General features: G+C 70.4%; 2 protein-coding genes across 2 annotated transcripts; both read right to left on the bottom strand.

Annotated features, from left to right (window-relative positions):
- Nucleotides 1–5,527: 5,527 nt before the first annotated feature.
- On the bottom strand, nt 5,528–7,101 carry AURANDRAFT_52296 (hypothetical protein; the record flags this gene model as incomplete). Its single annotated transcript, XM_009035084.1, has 1 exon — nt 5,528–7,101. A coding segment is annotated over one exon (1,263 nt), but the record flags the coding sequence as incomplete, so codon positions are not given.
- Nucleotides 7,102–7,243: 142 nt separating this feature from the next.
- Nucleotides 7,244–9,499, bottom strand: AURANDRAFT_19576 (hypothetical protein; the record flags this gene model as incomplete). The annotated part of the gene is made up of 2 exons (XM_009035083.1): nt 7,244–7,771; nt 8,918–9,499. Coding segments are annotated over 2 exons (1,110 nt in total), but the record flags the coding sequence as incomplete, so codon positions are not given.
- Between the last annotated feature and the right edge of the window lie 5,233 nt (nt 9,500–14,732).

Consider the following 14,732-nt stretch of genomic DNA (forward strand, 5'->3'; position numbering starts at 1 on the left):
GGGCAGCCATCACCTGCTCGACCGCTCGCCAAAAAGTCTTCTGGCATTTTTTAAAACGATGGCGCGTCGCTGAGCTCGCGCTCGCCTGCTCATCTGCGCCAACGCCGCCGCGCTTCCGCCGCCCTCAGCATGCGCGCCGCGCTGCTCGTCCTCGCCGCCGCCCAACGCGCCGCCGCCCTCAGCTCGCAGCCGCCCTTCGAGGACTGCGTGCCGGGCTACCCGGCGTGGCACGTCTGGCGCGTGTTTTCCAGCCACACGGCCGTCGTCGAGGGCGAGAACCTGCGGCGCCTGCGCGTCACGCGCAAATCGCTGGACAGCTCCGTCGCGACGTTCGCGAGCTACGTCGCGCGGCGCGTGGTCCACGGCGCCGCGGAGCTGCACTACGAGGACCCCGTCGTCGGCTGCCCCGCGCCGTGGGCGTCGGACGCGACGCGGTGCGCGCTCCACTTCTCGCCCTTCGCGCGCGCGTGCGTCCGCGTCGAGGCGCGGCGCCGCTTCCGCCTCGGCGTCGACCGCAACGCGTCCGTGACCTGGGGCGACGCGTCGACGGCGCGCCAGCGGCGCGCGCTCTTCTTCGGCGCGGCCGTGGCCATGCATCGGTCCGCGGCGACGATCTCCGAGGCGTACCAGCTCCACTACGCCATGGGCGTCGGCACGGGCGTCATCTTCGCCGCGGTGCTCCTCGTCGCGCTGCTCCTGTCGCAGGTCTCGACGACGCCGACGCGGCGGCGGGGCCTCGTCGTGGCGACGACGCTCGGCTACGGCCTCGCGGTCTGGAAGTACTTCTTCCGGGTCGCGGTGCACGGCCTCGCGGCCTGGCCGCGCGTCACGGCGACCTACGTCGCCGTCGCCGCGGGCGCGTCGGTCCTCGCGACGCGCTACGTGCGCTCGACGGCCATCTTCTTCGACGCGGTCAAGGGCGGCTGCCGCACGGCGGCGCTGCTCCTCGCGTTCCACGCAGAGCAGGGAAAGAGTGATTCAACGTCGCTTCAACGTGAGGGTTCCGCACGCGATTGTTCCAAAGGAAGGATCCACGCGTCGAGAGCGCTCCGAGAGATAATCGTTCGTCCAAGAATTAGCCGAAACGAGTGGAAAATGACCGAGATAGGAGCCTTTGAAGTTGGGAATTTCGCACTCTTTTCCTGCCCAGGTTCCACGCGACGCGGTCCGTCGGCTACGGCCTCGTCGCCGTCCTGGGCTTCGCGTACGCCGGCCTGACGGACGCGGACCTGCCCTGGCGCGCGGCCCTCGGGGCCTTCGCGGCGCTGCTGGCCGGCGACGCCGCCGCGGCGCGCGCGCCGCCGCGGCGGTCCGCGGCCGCGGCCACGCCGCCGCGCGACGGGAAGAACTTCCTCCACGGCCACCGCTTCCTGACCAAGGCCGAGTTCGACGACGAGGGCGAGCGCGCGACGCGCGACGCCGTCGCGGCGCTCGCGGCGACGCCCGCGTACGCCGCGTGGCTCGCGGAGAACCACGGCCGCCTCACCGTCGCGCCGGCCGCGAGAGGCGGGGACAGCGATAGCGACTAGTATGTGAAGTATGTATGCAGGTAGCGGCCCCTCGGCGTGGTCCGGGGGCCGGGGTCGTGGGGGTCGTGGATGCCGCCGTGCCCGCCCGCCTGGAGGCGGGCGGGTGACGGCGGGGAAGGTGTCGCCTGCTCGCGCGCGTGTCGCGCGCGAGATCTGGGCGACGCAGGGGGGAGTCGACCTTGCCCGCCCGCGTGCGGCGGACGGGAGCTTGGTGACGGTACAGGGGGAACAGGGGGAACAGGTCGTCGACCTTGCGCGCTCGCGTGCGGCGGGCGCGATCTGGGCGACGATGCAGGGCGCGGCGGCCTAGGGGCAGGTGCCGCAGGCGACGGGACAGGCGACTTTGGCCTTGACCTTGTCGACGTCCTTGCGCTTGCAGCGTTTCTCGGCCTTCTCGGCGACCCACTTACAGGTTTCCTTTGGGTTCGCCTTCTTCTTTTTGGCCCCGCGCCACGTTTTGCTGTCGACGCAGTCCGGCGCGGGGAGCGACGGAAAGGAGTCGGACTCCCCGCAGGACCCGCACGCGGCGCGGCACGCGACGCTGGCGGGTACCTTGTCGGCGGACTTCTTTGTGCAGCGCGTCGCTGCGTCCGTGCCGATCCACGCGCACGTGCGGTCCGCCTTGGTTCCTTGGATCCACGACGTCGAGTCCTCGCAGGGCTCGGCCGCGGACGGCGCGGGCGTCACGGGAGCGCTCGTAGGCTTTTCCGTGGGCTCGGCCGTGGGCTTGGCTGTGGGCTTGGCCGTCTTGGCCATCGTCGGCTTGGTCGTCGGATCGGCCGTCTTGGCTACGGACGGCGCGGGCGTCACGGGAGCGCTCGTAGGCTTTTCCGTGGGCTCGGCCGTGGGCTTGGTCACGGGAGCACTCGTAGGCTTTTCCGTGGGGCTGGCCGTGGGCTTGGCTGTGGGCTTGGCCGTCTTCTTGGTTGTGGGAGGCATCGTCGGCTTGGTCGTTGGATCGGCCGTCTTGGCGACGGGAGCCATCGTGGGACCGGCCGTCGGCTCGGACATCTCGACCATCGTGGGCTCGAGCGTCTTCGCGACCGGCATCATCGTCGGCTCGAACATCTCCTCGCTCATCGTCGGCTCGCGCGTCTTCATGCCCATGGGTGGCATAGTCGGCGCGAGCATCGACGGCGTCATCGTCGGATCCTCGGGCGTGGACGTCGGCGCGTACGTCGACCAGCCCTTGGTGATCTGGTTCGAGCTGCAGAGGTACCGGGTCTGACACACGCAACCCTGGTCGTCAAAGCGAAGGCCAGCCCCCTCGTCGAAGCCGTAGATGTTCAGCCAGCAACGCGCGTGGTAGTTTCCGTCCGGCTGATTCCATCCGCGCCCGTTGAACACCTGGCGCAGGAACCACTTGCCGTTGCCGGGGAGAATGCTCGTAAATCCGAGATTTCCCGGCGCTTCGCCTTCGTAGAGGGCCTGGTCGTAGGAGTTCAAGCTGTGGTCGCGGCATCCGCCGCAGCCGTCCTCGTCGCGGTAGATACCCGCGATGCGAGTGTACTGCTGTCCGAAAGCGTCGTAGACGGCCGCCGCGTGCTCGTAGTCGCGAGGCACCCAGAGGGACATGCCGTCGGGGCAGTCGTCGACGTCGTCGACGCCGCACGTGCGCTCCCCTTTGTTCACGGGGAACAGGTCGTACAACTTGTCGTTGACGGCCAGGCAGTGGACGGTGCCGTCCGCGTAGTCGAACTCGCCCTCCTCTTCGCAGACGGGAGCGCGCGACGGCGCGGCGGTCGTCGGTGCAGGCGAGATCGTCGGCGCGACAGACGGCTCCGGCGTCGTCGGCGCGGGCGTCACGGTCGGCGCGGCCGTGGGCGGGTCGCCTTGAAGATTGCTCGAGCATAAGTAGCTGGCCGAGCAGATGCCGCAGGACTGGTCGTCGATCGAGAAGCCGACGCCGTCCTCCCAGCCGTCGTGGTAGGCCGCGGTGAGCCAACAATCGGCGTCGTAGTTCCCGTTGGGCTCGTAGTAGGGCGTGCTCCGCAGGAACCAGGGCGCGTCGCCGCCGGCGACGCTCTTGAAGCCGACGTTCTCGTCGTCGAGGTCCTCCCACTCCTTTTGAGCTTCGGAGTTCATCGCGACGCGAGTGCAGCCGCCGCAGCCGTCCTCCGGGCGGTAGATGCCAGTGAGCTTTGTCAGCCAGCCGAAGCGCTCGTAGGTGGCCTTCGCGTGGGCGTAGGACCGCGGCACCTACCAAGCACGGTTTTTTTCATCGTTTCCCAGCCGAAATCTCTCGAAACCGTCACGGCCACAGGACGCTGCGCCGCGCCCAGATGTCCATGCCCAGCGGGCACGAATTCTCGTCCGTCCGCTTGCAGGTCCAGGCGCCGTTTTTGACGGGCACGATGTCGACGAGCTCGCGCGGGCTCGGCGCCGGCGTCGCTTTGACCGCCGACGCCTCGGCCGCGCCGCCTTCGGTGGCGGCCTTGAACTTGCCCGTCGCGAGCCAGCAGCTGTGGCGCGCCTGGCCGTTGCCCTTGGCGATCTCGTGGGACGTGTGGACGTAGCAGCCGCTGTTGCCCTGACCCCAGATGGCCTCGCATCCCGTCGCGCCGGCGTACGCGCCGCAGAGTTCGAGGCACTCGAGGTGCTCCGCGGCCGTCTTGAAATTCCCGCCGCGGAGCCGGACGACGCCCGAGTTGACGTCCTGGTAATTCTCCTTGACGCAGAAACCGGCCTGCTCGGCGCCGAACATCAAGGCGCCGGCGTCGTCGTCCTGCTCGTCGCCGCCAATGAAGAAGCAATGGAGCGTGTGCTCCCCGTACTCGAAGACGCCCGCCTCCGGGCACACGCCGTCGAGCGTCGGGCGCGCCGTCGGAATCGCGGTCGGAATCGGCGACACCGTGGGCTCCGCGCTGGGCTCCGGCGTCGGGGAGGGGCTCGGCTCGGACGTCGTGGGCGCGGCGCTCGGCACCGGCGAGATCGTCGGTCGCGCGCTCGGTTCGGCCGAAGGGGGGGAAGACGGCTTCGACGTCGTGGGCGCGCGGGACGGCCCGAAGCCGGCGACGCGGTTCGTCGAGCAGACGTAATCGACCGAACAGCGGGCGCAGTTGGCGTCGTCGAGCCGGAAGCCCACGCCCTCCTCCCATCCTTCGTCCCAGTGCGTCGTGAGCCAGCACCCCGCGTCGTAGTTTCCGTTGGGCTCGTTGAACGGCTCGTTGCGCATGAACCACGGCGCACCTTCGCCGGCGACGCTCGTGAAGCCGACGTTGTCCGCGTCGAGCGCTTCCCACGCGCGCTGGTCGTGCGAATTCATGGCCACGCGCTGGCAACCTAAAAGCAGGGGATCTGTCCGTGTTTCCAAACTCGTCGGACGCTGGCGACGCGCCGCCGCAGCCGTTCTCGGTTCTGTAGACGCCGATGGTCCCCGTCGACTCGTAGCCGAAGCGGTCCAGTCCCAGCTTGGCGTGCTCGATGTTGCGCGGAACCCACAAGTCGAATCCCGCGGGGCAGCTATTCTCGTCCGTGTGGCGGCACGTCCGCTCGCCGCCCTTGACGGGGAAGAAGTCGACCAGCTCGCCGTTGAGCTCGATGCAGTGGAGCCGGCCGCCCTTGTACGCGCGGACGCCCGGGATGCCCTCGCAGACGTGCTGCTCCGTGGGCGCGAAGGTGGCCGTCGGCACGAAGGACGGCGCGTGAGAGACGGTCGGCGCGAGCGTCGGCGCCGGCGTCGGCGCGTGCGAGACGGTCGGTTCGAGCGTCGGCGCCGGCGTGGGAGACGTCGTGGGCGCGTGAGACACCGTCGGCGCGTGCGACGGCGTCGGCGACGGCGCGGCCGTGGGCCCCACGTGGAAGACGTCGCCGATCTCGAGCAGGTCGGGGAAGTTCCCGCGATTCGGGATGACGAAGTCGAGCTCGTCCTCGCGGACGCCCATGAACTGCGCGAGCGGATGCCACATGGACTCCCAGGGCGTCGACCTACGCATGACGCTGATGATCATTCCCCGCCCCGAAACTCTCAAAAAGTCGTGCCCACAGGACGCTGGCATCGACGGGATGATGCGCCCGCGGTCCGGCGAGTAGTTGAGGTCGCCGTCCGGCCCGAGCGTCTCCGGGTAGCGGCCGTGGATGGTGGAGTTGTTCAACCCGCCCCCCACGATGAAATGGTGCCCGCCCCAGCCGTGGTCCGTGCCCGCGCCGTTCCACGTCAGCGTGCGCCCGAAGTCCGACATGGTCACGATGGCGACGTCCTCGAAGATGCCCTGGGCCTTCATCTCGTCCGCGAAGGCCGCGACGGCGTCGTCGATCTCCTCGAGGCGCATGGGCAGCGCGTCGAGCGTGCCGTGGTTGTCGAAGCCGCCGATCTCGACGAAGAAGGCCGCGCGCTCGTGCTCCAACGCGTCGCGCTTTGTGACGATGCGCGCGACGTCCTCGAAGCGGCGGCCGAGGCCCGTGTCGGGGAAGTCCGTGACCATGCCGTCGTCGCCCTCGAAGATGCCCGAGATCTCCTCCGCGTGGCGGATCGCCGGCCCGAAGAGGCCCGCGAAGGTGTCGGCGAAGACCGACGAGCTCTCATTCTGCAGCAACAAGCCGATCTCCTCCTTGAGCTCGTCGTAGTCGATGAGACGCGAGAAGCCGTCGTCGGCGTTGAGGTCGATGACCTCCGCGTGCCCGGAGCCCTCGAGCGCCTTCTGCAGGCCGTTGAGGCTGTAGCCCACGGCGTTGAGCGGGTCGTCGCGGACCTTCGGGTCCGCGAGGGCGCTGAGGATGCGGCCGAGCACGCCCTTGGCCGACATGTTGTCGGAGACGACGGTCTGGGCCAAGCGTTGCTGCACGTCGTGCGCGCCGATGGACGGCGGCGTCCGCTTCGCGCCGGAGCGGTACTCCGCGAGCGTGAGCGGCTCGACCAACGACCCGATGTTCGCGAAGAAGCTCGCGTCGCCGGTCTCGTAGAGGCCGTGGATTTTATCCAGCGACGGGTGTACGCCAAAGGTGTCGCACGGCTGGTCGGAGCCGGGAGCGATCGAGCGGTACTCGCTCATCTCGAAAGGCATCTCCGCGATGGCTCCACGGTAGTCGACGTAGTCGCCCGCGACGGCGCAGTCGCCCGTCGGCGCCAGCATCGTGTAGCTGTCCGCGCCACCGTTCAAGAAGAGAAGAACGACGGCCTTGTACTTGCGCGTCGGCGGGTCGCTGTAGACCTCGTCGTCGCGCGCGCCGACGGGCTCGTGCGCGTTCGTCGCGTGGAACTCGGGCGCGAGCGTGAAGAGGCGCTGCGCGAGCTGGAGCCGCGCGTTTGGGCCGCCGAGCATGGGCTTGTCGACGGCGTCGAGGATGACCGCGCGGCTGTGGTCGCTGAGGCGGCCCTCGGTGAGGAGCACGTCGAGGTCGTCGACGGCGTCGACGAACGACGCGTCGCACCGGGGCACGTCGCAGTAGTCCCACTTCGTCTTCTTCTCGGTCGTGAAGCACCACGCGCGCGCGCGGTTCTTGCCCGACTTCGGCTGCCGGCAGAAGTTGTGGCCCGCGAGCTCCGGGTGGCCGTCGGGCGTGTGCTTGTGCTGGTGGGGCTTCTGCGAGTCCCAGCGCTGGCACGCGAGGCCCGAGCGCGTCTTCGCGATCGAGCCCCGGTAGTCGCGCTGGTCCACTTCTCGCGAGCACTCCTTGGTCCGGTCGGGCACCGGCGGCGCGTACGCGAGGCCGCCGCCCGCCGGCCAGCGGTTGCAATTGCCCGTGCCGCCGCCGAAGCCGCGGTCGCAGCGGCTCAGGCCGTGGCGAATGAGCGAGTACAACCCGTTCGCGAGGCCGATGAGGCGCGCGCCCTCCATGACCTGCGCCTCGGGCGCGACGAGCCCGCGGCGCGCGACCGCGCCTTGGGGCGCGTAGTCGGGCAGATAGTAGGAGAAGACGCTCGGCGCCTCGTGGACCATCTGCCCGATCTTCCGGTCCATGCCCTCGAGCTCGACCTCGCGGCCGTCCAGGCTGTCGAGCTCCATCGCGCGCATGAAGTGGAGCACCTTGAGCAGCGGCTCGCGGAGCCGGCCGTGCGTGGGGTCCGCGAGCAGCGCCGGCGACGTCGCCTCGCGGTCCAACAGGATCGCGGCGAGCGTCGCGGCGAGGTCGCCGTACTGCCCGGTTCCGAAGCCGGCGTAGGATCCCGCGCGGAACGCGTCGACGACGGCCGCGACGTAGCGCGGCGACGGGTTCGACGTCGAAAAGCGCTGCAGGAGCAGCTTGGCGACGAACGGCGCGACGTTCGGGTGCTCGAAGACGCCGTCGATGAACGCCTCGGTCTCGAAGCGCGCGGCTTGCTTCGACGGGCTTCCGGTGAAGGGCACGAAGTGGGGCGCGTTGCGGAACGAGTACCCGCCGGCGACCTGGACCGTGGCGACGACGTTTTTGAGGTAGGCCTTGTTGCCCACGGTGTCGTCGAGCACGAAGATCGTGTCGACGTCGACGCCGTCGCTCCGCGAATAGGCCGCGACGCCGTCGACCTCGCCGTAGAACGCGTAGGCCGCGTGGTCCGCCGGGTTTCCGACGGGCGAGCCGATCTTGAGCTTGTCGAGCGCGTCCTCGCGCGACGGGATGGCGGCGAAGGCCGCGGACTCGACGGCCGTCGCGGGGCAGAGGCACGTGACACCCTGGCGGAGGCAGTCCGAGCCGCAGTCGTCCGCGTCCGCCGTCGGGAACGCGCCTTCCTCCCACGGCACGCGGAAGAGGCGGTTCGAGTCGACGTCGAGCCACCAGGCCGTCGGGGTGATTTCGCACGTCGGAACAGAGCAGAGCTCCCAGCGGGTTTCCGCGCCGTCCGCACTGTAGCACCAGGCGCCGGGTTCGCCGTCCGGGTTGCGGCAGTAGTTGTGGTCGCCGAGGCCCGCGTCCGGGTAGTTCTCGGGCGTGCGCGAGTGGCCGTTGGGCGTCTGAGAGGTCCACTTCTGGCACGTCTTCCCGAATCTGTTCACGGAGATTGTGCCGCGGTAGTCGCTCTCGTCGGGCCTGGCGGCGCAGGCCGTCCCGTCGCCGCCGCCGCCGTTGGCGTGGACGACGTTCACCGCGCCGCTGCTCGCGATCTGCACGCCGAGCGCGCAGGCGCCCTCCCGGGGCAGTGCCGCCGTGCCGTCCCAGAAGGGCGCGCGCGGGTCGGCGCAGAGGCCGTACTGGTCCTCCCAGATCGCGGCTTCCGGGTTCTCGAACCACGCGAGGTTGACGCACGCGGGCGGCGCGTACTCGTAGACCGCCGTCGCGCCGCGGCGCCGGTCCTCGACGACGGCGACGCGCTTCGTCGCGAACGACGTCGCGGGGAGCGACTCCGCGAGCGTCACGGTCCGGGGAAACTTGCACGCGCCGTCCGCGTCCGCCGCGCAGAGCGCCGCGTGGAGCGGGTTCGCGGCGTCGAGGACTGGAGCGTCATCGACGGACGACCCGACGTAGGTGAAGACGGCGCCGGCGTCCGCATGGGGAATGTCGACGCAGAGCGGCGCCCCGTCGCCGACGTAGCCGCCCGTGAGATCGGACTTGGGGAACGGGTCGCGACGAGAGGCGACGAGTTCGAGGTCGTCGATGAAGTTCTCGTTGCGGAAGGCCTCGACGCCGCCGCGGAGCTTGGGGACGTCGAAACCCGTCCACGCGCGCGCGCCCGTGAGGATGTCGTCGCCGTCGTAGGTCTCGTAGCCGGTGAACGTGCCGTCGTCGTTCATCTCGCGGAGGCCGATGGTGAAGAGCTGGAGAAACTCGCGCGCGAAGTTCTCGTCGGGGAACGCGTCGCCGCCTTGGTACTGCTCGGACCCCAGGAACGTCAGGTAGACGGCCATCATCGGGCTCGCGGCGATGTCGCGGAGCACGTCGCGCAGGTTGCCGAAGGCGTGCTCGACGAAGATGTCGTAGTACTTCAGCCAGACCTCGATCTCCTCGTTCGCTTCCCCGACGCCGTCGACGGCGACGACGTAGATGTGCGAGAGCGCCCAGGCCATGCGCTGGCGGAGCTGGTCCTCGGCGTCTAAGGCGATGTTCGTGAAGACCATGCCCTTGCCGTTGCGGCGGTCGTAGCGGACCTCGACGCCGCTCTGGCCGTCGAAGTTCCGGTTGTACCACCAGCTGTACTTGGCCCCGAGCGTCTCGTCCGCGCCGGCCTCGCCGGCGTCGCAGGTCTCCGTCATGAGCGGCGTCGCGCGCTTGCGGAAGTAGTCGCGGTGCAGCGTCGCCGGGAGCGCCATCTGCTCCTCGATCCAGCCGCGCTTGTCGCCGCCGAAGTGGTCGACGAGGTCGGCGATGGTGTCCGTCGTGGGTCCGAATGTCGCCGCGCCAAGGAAGCGACTCGCGGCCGCGCGCGGCTTCTCCGCGGCGCCGCCCTCGAACCCCACGACCCAGAGCCCCTCCGGCAGATCCGCGGCGCAGCCTCCCGCGTCGCAGGCGACGGCGAGCGGCGCGGGCATGACGCCCTCCCAGGGGAAGCCGCCGTAGCTGCGCGCGACGACGACGTTCTCCGTGTCGTTGTGGTACGCGAGGTGGAGCACCTGGTGCGCGCCGGACTCGGGCAGCTTGCGGTAGCCCGCGGCGACGGGCTTCGGAAAGCCCTCGTAGGTGACCTCGTTCTCGCGGCGGCCCGCGGCGGCGCGGCCCGCGACGTAGCCGGAGACGAGCGCGAAGCCGAGCGTGTTGCCCGGCGCGGCGTAGGTCTGCCCGAAGGGGCTCGCGGCCGCGTTGCCCGCGGCGTAGATCTTGGACGTGCCGACGACCTTCATGTCCTTGTCGGCCTTGGGGCCCATCTTCGTGTCGATGGACCCGAAATTCAGCGGGCGCACGTAGAGCGCGTCGTTCGCGAAGGGCTGCGTGAGCGGATTGCCTCGCACGTCGTCGGGCGGCGATGTGCCCAGATATACGAACGCGAACTGCCACCAGGCGATGGACGAGTCGTAGGCCGTCGTCCCCGGCACGCCGCGGCCCATGGGGTCGTCGCCGTCGCCCGCGGCCGCGGCGTTGAAGTCGTCGAGCGTCGCGCGGAGGTTCGCGCCAAAGTCCGCGTGGAGCGCGTCGTAGGAGAACCAGGACGCGGCCTCGACGTCGGCCGCCGCGAAGGAGACGTTCGTCGCGACCGTGTCCGGCGAGTCGATGAGGTAGGAATACGTCGCCTTGGCGGCGTCGCCATAGACGAGGAAGAGCTGGGACGAGTCGGCCGCGTCCCTCACCGTGCTCTCGCCGTCGTCGTCGACGACGCGGTCGACGTGGAACTCGCCGCGCTGGTTGTAGGAGAGGGCTTCGTTGTAGACGCGACGACCGAGGCGGTCGACGACGAAGAAGTCGCCGCCGGGCTGGCCGTACCAGAGGAACCAGATCGTGTTCGCGCCCGTCGCGTCGACCTCGTACATCCAGCTGTTGCCCTTGTTGACGACGGCGACGCCCGGCAGGTCCTCGAGCGCGTCGAGGGCCGCGCCTTTCGAGTCGGGCGACGCGCACGTGCCGACGACTTCCGCCTCGAGGCCGTGGTTGTTCTTGGCGGCGCCGAGGCCGCGGATCTTGCCGCCCGTCGCGAAGACGACGCCGCGCGCCGCCTCGACGACGACGCCCGGCCCGCCGCCGAGGGACGACGCGGTGACGACGACGGAGCCGTCGGCGCGCTCCTCGACGCGGTCGGCGACGTAGCCCTCGAGCGTGCGGTCCGCGCCCGCGGCCACCTGGAGCGCGGGCAGCAGCTCCGCGCCGGCGAGGGCCGCGCCGTCGCGCGACGCGCGCAGCACGCGGCCGCGCGGGAGCCGGTTGCGCGGGTACGTGTCGGCGCCGTAGTAGTCCGGGAAGGCTTGTCCCTCCATGTCGTACTGGAGCGTCCAGTTGAAGACGTGCGCGTCCTGGAGGGAGCGCATGGCGTCCGGCGCGTGGGTCCAGAAGGTCCGGAGGCCCTCCTCGGCCCAGGCCGGCGCGCCGCCGAAGGGGTAGGCGATCTGGGACGCGTGGGCGACGAAGTCGTCCTGCGGGTCCGCGCCGTCGTCGTTGAGGATGTTGTTCGGAATCCAGAGCCAACCGCCAGAGTAGGCCGTCGTGACGTCCGCGAGGCTCGCGGCGAGGACCGTGACCTACCAAGTGCGTCGGTAACGATTTTTTTTCGTTTTCCCGGTCGAAAGCTCTCGAAAATCATCACGGCCGCAGGACGCTGACCGTGACTTGCGCCGCGGGGTCCTCCTCGCGCGCGGCCCAGGCCGCCGCGGCGCCCGCGAGGCCCGCGCCGACGACGAGCACGTCCGTCTCGTAGACCGCCGCGGCGGGCGACGGCGCGGCCGTCGCGGGCGTCGGCGCGGCCGAGCCTTCGGCCGTGAGGGTGCAGGGCTCCGCGATGGTCACGGGGCCGTAGCCGCGGGCGAAGCCCGCCTTGAGCGTGAGCTCGCCGGACGCCGGCGCCGCGAGCGACGCCGCCGTCGCGGCGGAGTGGCGCCGGCCGCCGCAGGAGCCGCCGGCGAAGGCGCCGGGCTGGGACGCCTCGAGGAGCCAGAGCGACCCGGCGGGCGCCGCGAGCGTGACGTCGAGCGCCTCGCCGGGCGCGAACGTGCCGCCGCACTGGAGCGGCGAGCCGTCGGCCCGCGTGATGACGAAGTCGGCGAAGTTGAAGGCCGATTCCGCCTCGGCGGGCAGGCCGGCCATGAGGATGGACCTGTGAGCAGTATGCGTCCGGGGCATCTTGGATTTGATTAATTTCGTATTCTACACTCTCTAGCCCGTACATCACAATGAAGGCGCGCGGCTCCGATTCGATGGCGGCTCGGGTTCAACGACGTGCGAACGATCCCCCGCGCGCGCGATTCGATTGAAACTGGACGCCGCTCACTTGCCCGACAGCCAATTCTTGTCCGCATTGGACCTTGGAGGGATGGGCGATACCCTTGCCCGCGAGGGCCGCGATCAGAATGCGCTTGACTGTCATCGTTCGTCGAGGGGGCGGCTCGTGGTTCGAGCCGCTTGCTGTTGTGGTCGTGTCGTGTAGACGCTTTGCTTGGTGCCGGTTATACCAGCGTTGCTGTGTGCCGAATGAACGGCTTGCTGTTGACGCGCGCGGGGCGTCTCCTGTGTCTGGAAGACTCAACGAGGAAGTTGCCCGGCGCGCGCGAGTTCAGGTTGCGGTGTTGCAGTCCCTTGCGTGCTCAAGGAGCCATGCAGGGTCGGCAATGGGTCAGTAGGCGTCGCGATCATACCCCGGCGCCCACTTCTCGCGGTCGACGCAGCGCTCGCGAAGTCCGACGAGCCCGCCGCGATCGCCCCGCAGCTCCTCCGCCGCGTCCCACGCCTCCAGGACGGCCGCCGGCTTGTCGCACAACGCGGGCTCGTCCCAGAAGCTGATCGATTCGTTGCCGAATGCCCCGCCGTGGGACACCTCCCACTCGACCGAAAGCACGCCGCGCGAGGCGTCGTCCTCCGCCAGCGCGAACGTCGCGCGCCCGAGGTCGGTAGCCAGCGTGGCGGGGGCGAACGTCGCGTCGCAGTCGTCCTCCGTCGTCGGCTTCCGCCCGGTCATAAAATATTTTTCGTAGTAGGCGTCCGGCCGCTTCAGTTTCTTGAAGCGGCCCTGCGACAGGTAGGGGTCGCCGCCCGTCTCGCAGAAAGTCAGGTCGTAGTAGCGCGGCAGGTGCCGCCACGACTCCGGCAGCGACGTCGCCGCGAGCGCCAGCTCGGCGACCGTGAAGTACGCGCCGCGGGCGTGCCGGGGAGACGCGAAGGTCCGCTCCGCGGGCGGGAGCGCGAAGGTGCCCCGCTCCGCGTGCTCGTAGCTCGTCTCGAGCATCCGGCGCGCGTCGCCGCCCATGGACACGTCGCGCTCGACGCCGACCGTGGATCGCACGGTGAGCGTCGAGCACCCCACGAGCCCCGGGAACGTGGCCTCCCAGGGGAAGAGTGGGGAGTAAAGCGCGTCCGGCGGGCCGTCGCAGCCGTAGATTTCCGAGAGGTGGTAGGCCTCCGGCGCCTCCGCGAGGAGCGTCAGCGACCGGCCGACGTCCGTGAGGCCCGCGCGGCCGGAGAGCGCCTCCCGGAGGGCCTTCTTGAGCGCGCCCGGGATCAGTGGCGGATTCGGGAAGGGGCCGTCGAACCCTTCGGCGGATTCGCGAAGAGGCCCGGCGGCCAGGAACGCGTCGTCGCTCGCGGCGACGACCGCGGGGTCCTTGGGGTCCCGCAGACCGCGCGCGAGCGCGTAGACGTCGCGGACGACATCGCGAGGCACGCCCTTCCTCATGAGCAGGACGCCCACCTCCGCCGTCGCCCGCGCGCACGGCATCTCGAGGCGCGGCAACGCGCGGCGAAGCCGCAGGCATCGCCGTGCGTGGACGTCGCCAAGGATGCTTCTCGGCTGCTCCTCGTACAGGTCTCGTGGCGGTGCCGTCGCTCTTCCGGCTTCGGCGTCTTCGTGCGTGCGCTTCATGAGAAACGGTAAGCTGCAGCGTGGGTCGCGAGCCCGTGGTATACCGGTAGCAAAGTGTTTTCGAGGGCAAGCGATGGCACTTGCAAAATGCGCCGCTCGCCTACTATTGTAGCGCGGACGCCGAGAGGATGCTTCAACACAGCTTCACAATACAGCTGTACCTCTTTTTCAATAAGCAGCCCGCGGTTTTTGCTTCTTGTCGCCTGAATTATTTCGCCTCGTCGTACGTCCCGCGGCGCGCGCCGTCCGGCACCTCCGCGACTCGGCTCGCGCCCTTGCGCGCCCACCTTCATGCGCGCCCTCCTGCGCGCCGTCGCGATCGCGCTCGCCTCAACGCGATCGCGCGCGCTGGAGCCGCGGCGCTCCGGGCGGCAGGAGCCCGTCGCGCCGAGCGCCGAGGTCTGCGTCGACGAGCGGGGCAACGAAGTGCCCTGCGCCGCGGCCGGGCGGGGGGCCTACGGCACGAGCCTGCAGGACCAGTTCACGGAGGCGATCCGCCGCGCGCGGCGGCTGAAGGGCCTCGACGGCGGCGGCGACGCCGCGTCGCTCACGCGGCGGAAGAAGGACGAGCGCAAGGCCGCCATGGCGGCGAAGCGGCGCGCGGCGGCGGGTCCGTCGGCGGCGCCGGAGAAGCCCGCGCCGACCTTCAGCCCGGGCTGCGCGGACAAGCCTGCGACCGCCGCGCGCGCCAGGCCGCGCGGCGCGCGGCGCACGCGGAGGAGGTCGCGGCGCGGCCCCGGGCCTACGCCGCGGGCGCGGACCTCGCCGCCGCGCTCGACGCGGACCTCGCCGCCGGCGCGGCCCTGAGCGGGCCCCGCGCGGCCGCGCCGTCCGCGGCCATCCCCGTGCGCTCGCCG

Source organism: Aureococcus anophagefferens (assembly GCF_000186865.1).
Source record: "Aureococcus anophagefferens unplaced genomic scaffold AURANscaffold_2, whole genome shotgun sequence".
Taxonomy (NCBI): domain Eukaryota; class Pelagophyceae; order Pelagomonadales; family Pelagomonadaceae; genus Aureococcus; species Aureococcus anophagefferens.